Genomic DNA, 13,721 nt, shown 5'->3' with positions numbered 1-13,721 from the left:
AACAAAAGGTTCCCAGTCTCTGGGGAGCCCTAGCTCATGCCCACCCGCTAATGCCCAGCACATAGGGAGGAGCCGGGGGCCACTGGAGACAGGAGGTTTTATTGATGCTGATGGGGGTAGGAAAGGCCCCCAGGAGCACGGGGCCTGAGTCAGTCAGCAGACGCATGAGGCCTGGGCACATGGGGCAGGTTAGGGCAGTTTTCTTCTCAGGGTTCTGTGGCTCCTCCCCTGAGGGAGGAAGAGAATATCTTGGAGAGCCTACTCCAAGAGCAAAGGCAGAGAGGTTAGAGCCCCTAACCTGACAGGAGGCACCACAATAGGCAGCAACAACTTTGTGGAAAGCTGGATGAACTGGTCAGTAGCAGGAAATGGAGGGTAGCACTGGGTTGGCCTCTTGGAGAGGTCAACCTGGCTTGGGTGAACTCATGGAATACTTGGTATTCCCAAGCAGAGTGGGGTGGGGCCCAAAGCCCCTTTCCCTGTGTACCTCCTTAAGGAATAAAAGGCATTCAGGGAGTCCTCTGGGAAGGGGTGCCAGAATTAGTCCTTAAGGCACAGCTGGGGGCAGACAAGGCGCCAAGGCACAACTGGTGCGGGAACATGGGGTGGCCTCCAAGCTGAGTGCCAGGGTCACAAGAGGATGCAGGACCGCCCACGCTTTATCGGAGTTGGGTTGAGCACTGCCCGGACAGCCTCGGCAAACACCTCCTTGACGCCGTCCTGCTGCAGTGCTGAGCACTCGAGGTAGCGCACAGCATGGATCTGCTTGGCCAGTGCCTGGCCCTGCTGCGGTGTGATCGGCGCTTGACCCTGCTCCTTGAGGCGCCGTAAGGTATCAGGCTGGGCTCTCAGGTCCTTCTTGGTGCCCACCAGGAGGATAGGCACATCAGGGCAGTGGTGACACACCTCTGGATGCCACTTGTGCCTCACATTTTCATAGGAGGGTGGACTGGCAATGGAGAAACAGATGACAAAGACGTTGGTCTGAGGGTAGGAAAGGGTGCGGAGGCGGTCGTATTCCTCCTGGCCCGCAGTGTCCCACAGGTTCAGATTCACCGTGCGCCCGTCAACTGCACTCTGGGCGCTGTAATTGTCGAACACCGTGGGGATGTATTCCTTGGGGAAGGCATTAGTCGTATAGCAGATGAGAAGGCACGTCTTGCCCACAGCCCCATCACCCACCACCACACACTTGATGCTCTGCATTGTGTGTAAAGCTGTCGCAGTGGAGGCGGTGCCTCCCCGCTCTTCTGGACTCCACTGGAAGTAGTAACCTATGGAGAGATGAGAGGGACATTCTTGATTTAGGAGACCTGTCCCTATTGAGAAGAAAAGATGGTCAAAGCGCTCGCCTTATATTTAAGGCAACTTTCATAGCGCGGTTCGCCCATCGGTTTGCGTCGAGAGAAGAAAAGATGAAGATATACAGAGAAAACCCACTTCTTGTTCTCAGTTATCCTGACATCATCCCCAAATCTCATCAAGACAAACATTAGAAACAAGGAAGAGGTATTGAGCAAGATGCTGCAAAGCTGCAGCATTATATGAGCTCTAGTACGAGCCTAAGATCAAATCCCAGTCCAACTGCTGTTTCTAGCAATGACAGTGGACAAACCACTCCTCTGAACCTCAGTTTTCTTATCTGCTAAATGAGTATAATATCGACTCCACATACTTATTGTATGGATTAGTTATCACATTTAAAACATTGTACGCCGGGTGGTGGTGGTAGCAGCGCACGCCTTTAATCCTAGCATTCGGGAGGTAGAGGCAGGCAGATCTCTGTGAGTTTGAGGCCAGCTTGGTCTATAGAGTGAGTTCCAAGACAGGCTCCAAAGCTACAGAGAAAACCTTGTCTGGAAAAACAAAACAAAAACAACAACAACAACAACAACAACAACAACAACAACAAACCCCAAAAAATTGAGGATAGTACCTGGTTAATGAATGCTAGCTATTTTTATTCTTCCTCGATACAAGGGTCTGCTAGACCATCTACTACATATGGGCTCCTCTCACTAGTCTGATCTCCCAATATTTGATCCAAAGCCTCAAAAGTAAAGACAGTGTGCATGATGGTAGTGGGGGACCCCTTGTTGGGAAGTGGGCTGCAATGGATCCAAGCATTGGCACTGGTTCTCTCCCAGGCTGCAGCTTCTTCTAGGACCAGCTGGGAGGGAAATGGTATTACTTGATGAGGCTACTTCTCACATTCCCATTAACAGGATTCCCATCTGATTTATATGAGTATGTTTTCAACCTTCAGATCTTCAGATAGACCCTCGGAGTGGGTAGTAATGTAAATAAAGGCCCTCTGGGGCAGTAGAAAGAACCTCAGACTGGAAGACCAGAGAGTAAGTTCTACCTCAGCTCTGCCTTGCCGCAGCCAAGCACGAGGCACTTATCCCCTCTGGGCCTGTTTTTCTTTCCAAGAAATGAAGGTAAAAGGTCTATGACAGGGCTGGAGAGATGGCTCAGCAGTTAAGAGCAGGTACTGCTTTGAAGACCTGAGTTCAATTCCCAGCATCCCCTGTGAACAGCTCCACAATTGCCTGTAACTCCAGATCTAGGGAAGCCTATGCCTCTGGCCTCTGAGGGAACCGGCACGCATGCAAAACGCACATACCGACACACGCACACATAGCTGAGTGTGGCGTGCTTACCTATAGTCCCAGCACTCAGGCAGCAGAGGCAGGAGGATTACTGTAAGTTTGAGACCAACCTAGCCTACCTAGTGAGTTCTAGGCCAGCCAAAGATATATAGTAAAACCCTGTCTCAAAACAAAAACAAAAACCGACAGGCTTACTTAAGGAGGAAAACATATTGCATGCTTTCTCTCATATGTGAAATCTAAATTTAAATATATATCAGATTTAAATATGTGTGCGTGTGTGTGTGTATGTGACATGAAAGCAGAAGGGGAACTATCTGGGAAGAGGAAGGACATCAGTGTGGAGAGAGGAGGGGGGGACCATGAGCAAAGTATAATGATAAATATGATGCACACATAGGAAAACTTCATAATGAAATCTATTTTATTATATACTAACTTTAAAAAAATAGCTAAAAAAGCCTCAGGGGCAGGGGTCGTTCGTGTGTCCACTGCATTATTTGAGTCCTGGCATTTCACTCCTGGGCCTGAAATCTTCAGATCAACACAGAAGGGGACTAAGCACAGGTAGGACACCTCACTGGAGGTGGTGGCGCACGCCTTCAGTCCCACTCTGAAGGCAGAGGCAGGTGGATCTCCGTGAGTTCGAGGCCAGTCTGGTTTATAGATCGAGTTCCAGGACAGGTGTAAAGCTACACAGAGAAACCTTGTCTTAAAAGACCAAAAACCAGGCCGGGCGGTGGTGGCGCACGCCTTTAATCCCAGCACTCGGGAGGCAGAGCCAGGTGGATCTCTGTGAGTTCGAGGCCAGCCTGGGCTACCAAGTGAGTTCCAGGTCAGGCGCAAAGCTACACAGAGAAACCCTGTCTCGAAAAACCAAAAAAAAAAAAAAAAAAAAAAAAAAAAACACCAAAAACCAAAAAGACTAAGACCCTCCCAAGTCCAGCAAAGAACCGGGCAGGAAGGCAGGAAGGCAAGGAGGGACTTCTGGCCAGCAGTCACAAGGCCCGAGGGCCGAAAGCTCAACAGACTCTCTAGGGAGGTGGTTATCAACCAGCGATCAGTAAGTCAGCCCTGGAAGGAGTGGGGAGGGAGAAGAGCTTCCGGGCTGGCTAGGGAAGAGGGCCTGACACCGGAAAAGGATTATGAATGAGTTAGTGTCCAAAACAAGGTGTGGTGTGTGATCAAGAGCACTAGATACCCGAATCTGACCTACTGGGCTCACCTGCTGACCTTGACCCTCAATGAAACACTTGTACGGTACAAGTCTTTACAGATGGCATGGTATCATGTTACCCGATCCTCCCCATGACCTACAAAGAAACCAAACTCAGAGCTGTTGAAGTAGTCCAGCCTCATACAGCTACTTAGAGTATGGGGGCTGGGACACAAACCCAGTTCTGCGATCCAAAATCCTCTGTAAGTTTTCTTCATTGTATCACATGGCTCCCTGCTAACCGTGGAGCCTTGAACAAATGAGTCACTTCCTTTACCACAGCCTCAGTTTCTTCATCTGTATAGCAAGAGTCATAACGCTTGCCTTCCTGGCCTCGTGGGGACGCAGCATGACAGCGAATATACATTTGTGTACCGTGCACGCGGGCAGTGACAGAAGCAAAGCCTTTCATCCTTCGAGTCCATATGCACGGCCCAGGATGCTTACATGTGAGTAGCAGCTTTGGCATACTCCTCCCTATTTACTTCCAGTTCAAACCTTCACCCTCTCCCAATACAACTCTCCTCTCTTTCCCCCTTTATTTTAGTATTATTATCTTTTTGTTGTTGCTGTTGTTAGCTCTACCAAGGATCGAATCTAGAGCCCCATATAAGCTAGCCTGGTGCTCTACCATTAAGCTCTTATCTCCAGCTCTCTGGCAATTCTTTTCTCTGAATGATTTTTTGGCTGAAGTGGGTCAGATAAGTTTCCCTTACCTACTACACTATACACCACAGGCTTCTCTAACTTATATCAAACCGGAAGAAAAGACTGTCAGTGCTGTAGGAGGCCAATATCTAGGACTGGATTTTGATTATGACTGGGATGTGACTCAGTGGTATGAACTTGCCTAGTATATGTAGGTCCATTCAATCTCCAGAATTCTACTCCCTAGTAATAAATATAATCTAAAAAAGAATCAAACTTGGTTTAATAAATAAATAATTGATGTTTAAAGATCTATTTATTAGCAAATGACAGCAACTTGTTCTACATTTTTTTGTTTGTTTTTTTTTGAGACAGGGTTTCTCTGTGTAGTTTTGGTGCCTTTCCTGGATCTCGCTCTGTAGACCAGGCTGGCCTCGAACTCACAGAGATCCGCCTGGCTCTGCCTCCCAAGTGCTGGGGCTAAAGGAGTGTGCCACCACTGCCTGGCATGTTCTAGATTTCTATACCCAATTTAACTCATTCAGATCATGCCTGGACTCTGTGTCATTCAAAGTTGATAATAATGTAAGAGGGGCTTTAGAATCAAACAGGCCTGGATTTAAATCCTAGTTTCACCACCAGGATTAGATCACTAGTTTTGTGACCCTGGATTTAGGATGAATTGCCTCTTTAATCTTCAATTTCCTTATCTCTCAAATTTAGCCACAGTAGTACTGTCTCACGGAGTTGCTATAAAGGCTAAGTGCATTGATATACCATATGTGCGTGATATAGGGCACTTAGTATGAGTTCCTAGCTCCTTGCTCCAAAAGGGTCTGTAAAGCAAATCTGGTCTCTCCTCCACGCCCCTCTCCCCACCTTTTTTAAGACAGGGTTTCACTGCATAGCCTGGCTGGCCTCAAACTCACAGAGACCCACTTGTCTCCGCCTCCGGAGTGCTGGGATTAAAGGTGTGTGCCAGCACACCTGGCAAGTCCTGGCTATTCTTCTATCTCAGATTTTATGCTTGTTTTTCTTTCTGCCGCTACTCCCTTTCCCACTCAAATCCTCCTGATTCTTCAAGGCCTAGCCCAAATCTCACCATGCCATAAAGCTACTGAATTATTCGCGTTTCCATAGCATGTGTAACTCTGTAACTTGTAACTCCTTGTAACTCTTGTAACTCTGCTTTGGCTCCATGTGAATCTCCTTCTCTACACATAAGTGACAGATATCCCCTTAAACAGCAGGCTGGTTTTCTGTCACCTCAACCACAGAAAAGCTTTGAGTACAGGGCTAGACACACAGGAGTGTACAACCACTGCCTTTTGATGTGCTGGGCCAGCCTTTATCATGAAGAGGCTGGACCCCCCACTCAAGCCTGCCCCAGCCAACAATACTGAGTTTTAGTGGAGAAAGACAGCCCCCCCCTAAAAAAAAAACTCGCTAATTACCTTGAAGTGGCTCTAGATGGGTTAGTGTGGGAACATAGCTCATGGGGCAGGAGGATGGAGCCTATCAGGGTGAGTATGGTCCCTGGAGTCCAGCTTCCATCCAGTGGGCCCTGGCCTTGGGGTGTGTCCCAAGCAGGCCCAGAATGGGGAGGAAAAGGAAGTACTGATGTTTGCCTGATTGCCTGATCTCTGTGGCAGTTAGAGCAGGGGAAGTGTCCCAACTGGGAGTGGGGGAGGGGAAGCGGGGGCTCTAAAAGATGGGTACGTGTAATCCTACAGCCTTCTAACCACCTCTCTAACACAAAGCTCTCGGTATTTTGCAACCCTCCGGCTACCTACCGACAACACCAACACACATTCCAAACCTTACCTCTGACTACACTACCCTGTCCTTTGCAAAGAGACCTCCACAGTCTCTACCCCCAAAACACAAGCAGCATTAGCAGGGACAAGCACTACTGCCACCTACTCCTAGAATGTTCTGTACAAGCTAGGTAGTGGTGGTGGCGGCGGCGGCAGTGGTGGTAACGCTCACCTTAAATCCCAGCACTTGGGTAGCAGAGGCAGGCAGGTCTACCAAGCGAGTTCCAGGACAGCCAGTATGACAGAAAAATCTTGTCTTGAAAAACCAAAAAAGAAAAAAAAAAAAACCCAAAACAATAATAATAATAAAGTTTCTGTACATAATCCATGTCACAAATGATTTCACTGATCCAATGTCTAGTCCCTGTCTATTTCATATGGAGCCAATCAGAATCTTATCTCTTGTCCTTAGACTGGGAAAGCCTAGAGGGCAAAGTCCTGCCTGATTTCTGACTCCCTGAGTATAGCACATGGCGCTGTCAGTAAAAAACAAACAGTGAGCTCAATCTGCCCCTCTTTGCACACAAGAGCTCATCTCCCATGAATGTTGTGCACCCCTTCAGATTCTTCCTGTCCTCTGGACTCGGTTCTGTTTCCCACCTTCTTCACACAACCTTTCCCAGTAGTAACTGATCTGGATGATGTGTGGGGACGGAAGCCTGTTTATTTGCAGAAGCCCAGCACAAGGCTGAGCAAAAGTTGCAGAGTGATATACAACGCTCCCCTACCCCCCATCAATCCTGACATTGAGACTGGGAACAAGGAAAGCTTCTATGTCCAAGAGACACTGGACAAAGGTAGCCAACTTCTTCCTCACACAGAGAAACAGAAAGTTAGGGTAATGAACCCACAAGCTAGACTGCTCTGTTCTCAGCTACGAGAGAGGGAGAGGTCAAGCAACGGTAACTCAGAGGGCCTGCAGAAAATGGGAAGAAAAAGTAGAAGAGAGGCTTAGGACTGGACTTGGTTGGCCGAAGACAACCAAGCCAGGGACAGGGCCCTGCAAGCTTGTTTGTTTGTTTGTTTGTTTGTTCCGACGGGAGGACAGAGGAGAGGTGGCACAAGGAGGCTCACACTGGGGCTGCAGCTGCCTGCAGCTGGGCTGGGAGGAGGAAGCTAGGAGAGACATGAGGTCAGTGTGGGACTGGGACCAGGCCAAGGGCTGAGACTCTTTCTTCCCCTTCTCAGCATCAGCAGGGAAAAGCCTAAGAGAACCTAGTTCTCAGCCTTAAAAAACAAAACAACAAAACCCCGAGCTCACGCCTTTAATATCAGCAGAAACAGGCCAGCCTGGTCTTCAAAGTGAGTTCCAGGACAGCCAGGGCTACACAGAGAAAGAAATCCTGTCTCGAAAAACAAAACAACAACAAAAAAAACAAACCAAAATGCCACACCGAGGGACTCTCCTCTTTTTCTCACTCTCCATCTCTGGGCTCCTGGAGAAAGGATTTTGCACTGTTGTAGGTAGGGCAAGAGCAGAGAGTTGATGCTACTTACTGGGCATTGCAAAGGAGGAAGAAAGAAGACAATTGTAGCAGAGGACAGAGGAAGGTTCAGACAGCACTACCAAGTCTGTCCCATGCTCACCCCAACACCCAGGGTGTTCCACAAAGGGTGAGCTCCAGAGACAGGGCAGCGCCAGCTTGGGGAGCCAAGCTGCCCCTCCCCCACCCAGCAGCACAGAGGAAGGCTCACACACTGGCTTCTCCCCGCCGAGCAGCTCAGCAGCACTCTCTGGGCCCCATGAAAGGCTTGTGAAGTGGCACTTCCTTTGCTTTTGCTCACTTCACATGAGCCTGTGGGTGCCAACCGGGCAATCCTGCCTCCCCTACTTAAAAACACAGAGAAACCCAGGGCTTCCTAGTCCTTTCAGTGTGTCACGCAAGGTCTGAGGGGGTTTCCACAAGGGAAAAAAACACCAGGGAGGAAACTCCGCATCTGTTTTCCACTGTCAGTGGGTGCAGCACTGGGCAGAGGACAGGGTATATAACACCCCCATCCTGGAGTCCTGCAACAAAATTCCAGCATCACTGCCTTCTTATCTCTCAACCCATAGCAATCTTTGTACTTTGCATAAGGAGCGACAGTTCTGCCCTGGAGAGATCAAGGCTGGTAAGACAGGAAGGCTGAGTCTGAGGCACTGCTCTATCTCTTAGAGGAGGGACAGTCAGTCAAACCTATCAGTGTTCACTGTGCCCTTTGGACGTATTGAAAAATGCAAATTGGTTTTTTTGTTGTGAGCTTTTTCTTTCTTTTTTTTTTTTTAAGACAGGGTCTCACTATATCACCCTGGCTGGTTTGGAACTTGATAGGTAGACCAGGCTGGCTTCTGCCTCCCAAACACTGGGATAAAGGTGTGTGTATACCACCAGGCCTGGCTTGCAACCTAATGTTGAAATAGAGCCAAGAAAGAGTAAGGATCTGGATCTCCTAAACCTTTGGCCTGATGTTACTCTCACAAAGCAGAGAAGGTGAAGACTGTTAGTCTGACCTTTGACTTCATTCAAGATGGCCTTAGCATTGTTTGCTTCTTAGTAATGCGCCAGAGGGCTGGAGAGATGGCTTAGTAGATTTAAGAGCACTTGTTCTTGCAGAGGACCCAGATTTGATTCCCAGCACCCACAGAGTGGCTCACAAATCCATAGAGTTCCAGTCCAGGGGATCTAACACCTAGATGTACCACATGGATGTGGAACACATACACACATGTAGGCAAAACACCCATGTCCATAAACAAATCTAAAATAAATAAATAAATGAGCCAAAAGAGTCAGGTTGACATCTGTCTGCATCCTTTTGTGTTTAAATCCCCAAGCCTCCCTAGCTCCCGGCCCATCTTGGAGTGCTCATGGTTTATCACTAACATCCTACTGCACAGCCAGCCACCCTGGTCCTGCCCTAGCCGAGAAGCTCCTCCTCTGGCCTTTAGCTCCTGGGGACATGCCCTCCCCCCAATGTGAGACGAGGACAAAAGAGGAAGCTGGACCCTGGACAGGAAAACCAGTCTGATCTGGGGAGGTGGCCCAGGCTTTGTCTTTGGTTTCCCTTCGAAGATCTTCTCACAGACCCCTACAAACCTTCCCACTGATGGATCAACACTGTACGTGAAGGGAAGCGGCTTTCAGTCTGTACCGAGGTATCCTTCTTATTCCAGGTTCTCCAGCTACTATCACCCTAGTATCTTAACGCCTGCCTGTATGACCACAACCTCTCCTATCTTCCTGCTTATAACCCCCTATAAGCTCCTATCAGACACCTCATCTGCCTTAACAGCTCCCCCAAAGCAACTCTCCAAAGCCCAGATTGCTAAGCAGGTGACATGTACATGTAACAATGTCACCCTGCCACTTCTTCTCATATTACCTTAGCCACACTTCTATAGCCAAAGCCTCCACACCAGCTCCCTAGGTAGCCCCCCACCCATGGTATTTTTCCACTTAGATCCCTCCCATCCTGATCATATTTTTCTTGCAATTAGTTTAAACTTCCAGTGGAGCCAGACCTTGCCTAAGAGAAAAACCCTGTTACTTCCATCCTCTCTTTGCCCTCAGAGCCCTGTGGGTTGCTTAGTTATACAGAATACTAAATTAAGTACTGGTTTGTCAAGCTAGGAATCAGGGCTCCTGAGCATTTTTATTGAGCTGTGATGCTGAGAAAATGTGCTGTATGCACATCCTTTCCTGAGCTGGGATTTAATACAGATCCCTGGGATTTCCTCCGTGGGGCCAAACCTCTGTACCTCCCAGACACGAGAGTAGGAAAGACAGGTGGAGAAGGGCAGGACTAGAGGAAGAAAGAATGGAGGGGAGAGGGACAACTGTGAGTGGTAAGAGGATAGGAAAGGGAAGGAGCCCAGCTCTTAAATTTAGCTTTGCTGGAAAATCCTCCAATTGTGGCACTTGCTCCCCTCCACTTCTCTTTTATTCTCATGGAGAGCAGTTAATACAGAAGAGCAGAGGAGGTAGGGACAGACAAAATCCGAGCATGCACTCCGAAGGCTGAGGAAGAGGCTCGAGAATGCAGACAAGAACTTACAGGGCCAGGACAGACTCTGTTAGACTTTGGAGAAATTTCTTACAGAGAGGGAACAGAGTCCTAGGTAAGAAGCAAATATCAAGGATGCTTAAAGACAGAAGGGTCAGAAGTCCCCGGCAAGGCTCTGACACACACCAGAAAATGCAAGTACCTAACCTCTGCAGTCCCCAGAAAGCTGCAGGGAAGAGGGACAAACCCCTTTTTCTTATATCCCATTCCTAGTCAAAAATTTAAAGCCAGTTGGGACTGAAGTTTTCCCTCCAGAATCTTCCCTTTGCCCCCTCCTTTTCTTGTCACATCAAATAGCCCACCCCATTCTCCCCACTGGTTGGAACCAGTAAGTGCTGGGAGACCAGGACCTTCAGGCTAGTCCCCCAACTCCTAGGCTGGATTCTTCGTTGAGCACCTAACAATCAGGGTAGTTTTGATTTCCCATGGCCTTTCTCACTGGTCTTATTCTTGTGTCACCCTACTCCGACTGCTACACACTGCTTCCCTCTGCCTAACCACACCGTCACCCACCCACGGCAGGTTCCCCTCATTCTGCTGGCTTCTGCTCTGGGCCTTCTCAAGGCTGAGGGCAGTTATTTTGTCTCTAAGAGATAAAGATGTTGACACACCAGAACTTGCATGTTTACTCGTGTGTGCACGTTTCCAGCCCTTTAATCATCTCCATCATTGGGAGGCTGCAGCCTGCATCTCTAAGCTAAGGAAGTGTGAATGGGCTCTCAAACTCAAGTCTAAAGCAGTTTCTGACACCAAAGCTAAAGATCGGGACACAAGGAAGGAGACAAACAAGGGCAGCAGGGAAAATGGAAACAAAAGGGGGTTATGTGTGTGTTAGCCAGAGGCTGGGAAGAGATGGGAAGGGGGGGGGGGGCTGCAGAGAACCGAAGAGAAACCAGCAGGGCAGGGTTAAGTGTGAGATCAGGGCCTATGTATATCTATGTGGTTGCGGGGAAAAAGACTGAAGAAGATGGATGTGGTAGACACTAAGGAGAGTGGAGGAAGGCAGCATGTGGAATTCAGGTGAGAGCGAAGACTAAGAGACAGTTCTCAATCATTCCCGAAAGCCAGCACTCCCAGCTGCCTCTCAAAGTCCTATACGTTGTCAGTGACTGTTGGTATTGAGACCTTTCCCTCTCTCAGTTTATCCTCAAAAAAGCAAGGCCAGATTGAGTCAGTTAGACACAACAGACATGTTCACTAAATACCTGTTGCATGGCACAGAGATAAGGAGGTCGGCTCAGAAAAATCCAGAGAGAAGGAGCGGGGATTCCCCACCCGGCCCTCCGGAGGGCTGCAGCAACAGTGTAGCTATAGACTGGCTCCGACCTTCCTGGGTGAAATCTTTCTCGGCATTCTCAAGCTTCAGAGGCCCCAGACACCGCCCCCCTCTCAGCTTCACAAATGTCACAACTGCAGGGCAGAGAGCGCGCCTTCTCTAAGCCAGAGGCCCTCTCCTTTCACACACTATTGAGCACCCCCCACAACTTTTGAAGGCACCCCACCGCAGAGTCCCATCCTCACAGCTCAGCGCTTTCCCACTTCCGAGTCTCTCACGGCTCGGATCTCAGCGATCCCTCGCGGCTCTCGGGATCCCGCGCTGTCCCCCCGGATCCCACCCTCAACCCAGCCATCAGCGATCGACTCGAGGTGGCCGCTGTCCCCGCCCGGCCTGCCGCGCCCGCCCAACTTGCTGTGAACGAGAACCTCCCGCCCGAGGCCCCCCCCTCCTGCAAACTTCCCGGCTCCCGAGCGCCCAGCCAGTCCCAGCCGGCCGCGCTCCTCTTCCCAAGACCCCTGCCCACCGGCCCGAGCCGGGCCTCACCTGGTGCCCTCCCCGCGACGGGGGAGCTGGGGGCGGCGGCGGCGGCTCTGGGCTCAAGAAGGAAGTGAGAGCTGGAGGCCGGAGGAAGTGGGGGGGTGGGGGACGGGCCGGCGGGCCCGGGCGGGGCGGGGCGCGGGGGCGGGCCGGCCGGGGCGGGGCGGACCAGGAAGTCGGCGGCCTCTCGCCCCCACCCTCCTACCCGCGGTCTTCTGCAAGCTTTGCCCTCCACCGCAGTCCCGCACCCCCTGTTTCCCTCCACCCTTCGCCCTATGGCCCCCGAGGCCCCTCGAGCCTGGCCTCTCAAGGTCAGGTCTCCCCGCTTTCCCTTGGCATCCCACCCTACAGAGGCCCTAAGCTAGGCACCAGGCATTGGTTCTCTTCCTGGTATCTCACTCCCGCGGGAAGGCTGAGAAATGCCTTCCGCTCAGCGCGGGGATCTAGAGGTAGCCGTGGCTGGTTAGGGGTTAGGCGGAATGGGTCAGGCTGGGGCAGTCCCCACCCCTGCCCTGAGCCTTGGGAGAGTGCCGGGTGGTGGTGATTCAGCAGTGGGAAGGTCCCAGACCCCTAGGGAGGGTGGGGAGACTGGGGGGAAGGGCAGCTGCCGTCAGCACCCCGGGAAAAGACACGATCAGCAGAGACGCAGGCGGAGCTGCGCGGGCCCCAAAAACAGGATGTCGCGTCGTGGTTCCGCACCTCGCGGCTCCGCGGGGCTCTGGGGAGGGGGCGGGGCGTGGGAAGACGTGGGGCTCCTCTTGTTCCCCAAATTCGGCCTGGCGCGCAGCTGCTTGGAGCGGTAGGACCGCACCCAGACCTGAGGTCCGGCTTGGGCCCTAGAGACAGGCGAGTGGACGGACTCGTGGGCGCCCCCTGGTGCCTCTACCCCCGGCCTTGGCGCGGAGCTTTGACCGGAGAATCCACATTCTTGGTTCTTTCAACTTTCTGGGTGCCCTACCACGTGCAGAGCTCCGCTAGGTGCAGTGGAAACGGCACGAGATGGACAACCCATCTTACAGAGGACTTCCAAATAAAGAGAATCAGTTCTGACAAAATACTTTAACCTTTCCAAGTACCAATTCTTTTTTTTTTTTTAATAAAATCAACAAAAAAATTCTCCACCCAGTGGATGTGAAAATAACAGAATAGGTGTCCGTGCTACTCTAAGAAAGTGCAGTTAAGACAATCAGATTCCGGCTGGTCAATGACTGAGTGATTGAAAGCGAGTTCTGAGATCCTTCAGAAACCTGTTCCGATGGCTTTTGGACCTTCTTCCTCTCCTTTGGTCCTTGAGACAAATTCCTCCCTGTGGGGAGAGGAGAACAGAAGGGGTTAGGGGAAATTTGGGAGGGCAGAACTGGTGCATGGAAAGAGGTTTGTGAGTCCTAGAAATAACAGGGTTCTGAAGTGTACCTTACATTCAGGTGGTTTTGATGAAGCCGTTAATAATGGTATGTTCCAAGCTAGGTGTGGTAGCACGCACTTATAATCTTAGGATTCAGGAGGTGGGGACAGGAGGTTCAGAAGTTCGAGTCTAGTCTGGGCTCTATGAGACCTTAAAAAAAAAA

The 13,721-nt window shown here is 50.5% G+C and overlaps 1 protein-coding gene across 3 annotated transcripts; it reads right to left on the bottom strand.

Moving 5' to 3' along the window:
• Window positions 1–80: 80 nt before the first annotated feature.
• Rhog (ras homolog family member G) lies at window positions 81–12,267 on the bottom strand. 3 transcript variants are annotated; one of them, XM_052762278.1, is made up of 2 exons: window positions 12,160–12,267; window positions 81–1,274 (listed from the first exon to the last, which is right to left on the bottom strand). In XM_052762278.1, exon 2 carries the CDS (start codon window positions 1,204–1,206, stop codon window positions 631–633), a length of 576 nt encoding a protein of 191 aa, XP_052618238.1. In that variant the 5' UTR covers window positions 1,207–1,274; window positions 12,160–12,267; the 3' UTR covers window positions 81–630. The 3 variants fall into 3 exon arrangements, with proteins under 3 accessions (XP_052618238.1, XP_052618239.1, XP_052618240.1); XM_052762279.1 differs by lacking the exon at window positions 12,160–12,267 and adding an exon at window positions 11,859–11,979; XM_052762280.1 differs by lacking the exon at window positions 12,160–12,267 and adding an exon at window positions 11,543–11,678.
• Between the last annotated feature and the right edge of the window lie 1,454 nt (window positions 12,268–13,721).

Source organism: Peromyscus californicus, unplaced genomic scaffold (assembly GCF_007827085.1).
Source record: "Peromyscus californicus insignis strain IS unplaced genomic scaffold, ASM782708v3 Scaffold_4__1_contigs__length_199733344, whole genome shotgun sequence".
NCBI classification, from domain to species: Eukaryota; Metazoa; Chordata; class Mammalia; order Rodentia; family Cricetidae; genus Peromyscus; species Peromyscus californicus.
The sequence above is the reverse complement of the archived record's forward strand: the minus strand, read 5'-3'. Positions and strand labels throughout refer to the sequence as shown.

Excerpts from the sequence above, each read along its gene's own strand:
- Rhog (XM_052762278.1), bottom strand. The coding sequence starts at position 1,206 with ATGCAGAGCATCAAGTGTGTGGTGGTGGGTGATGGGGCTGTGGGCAAG.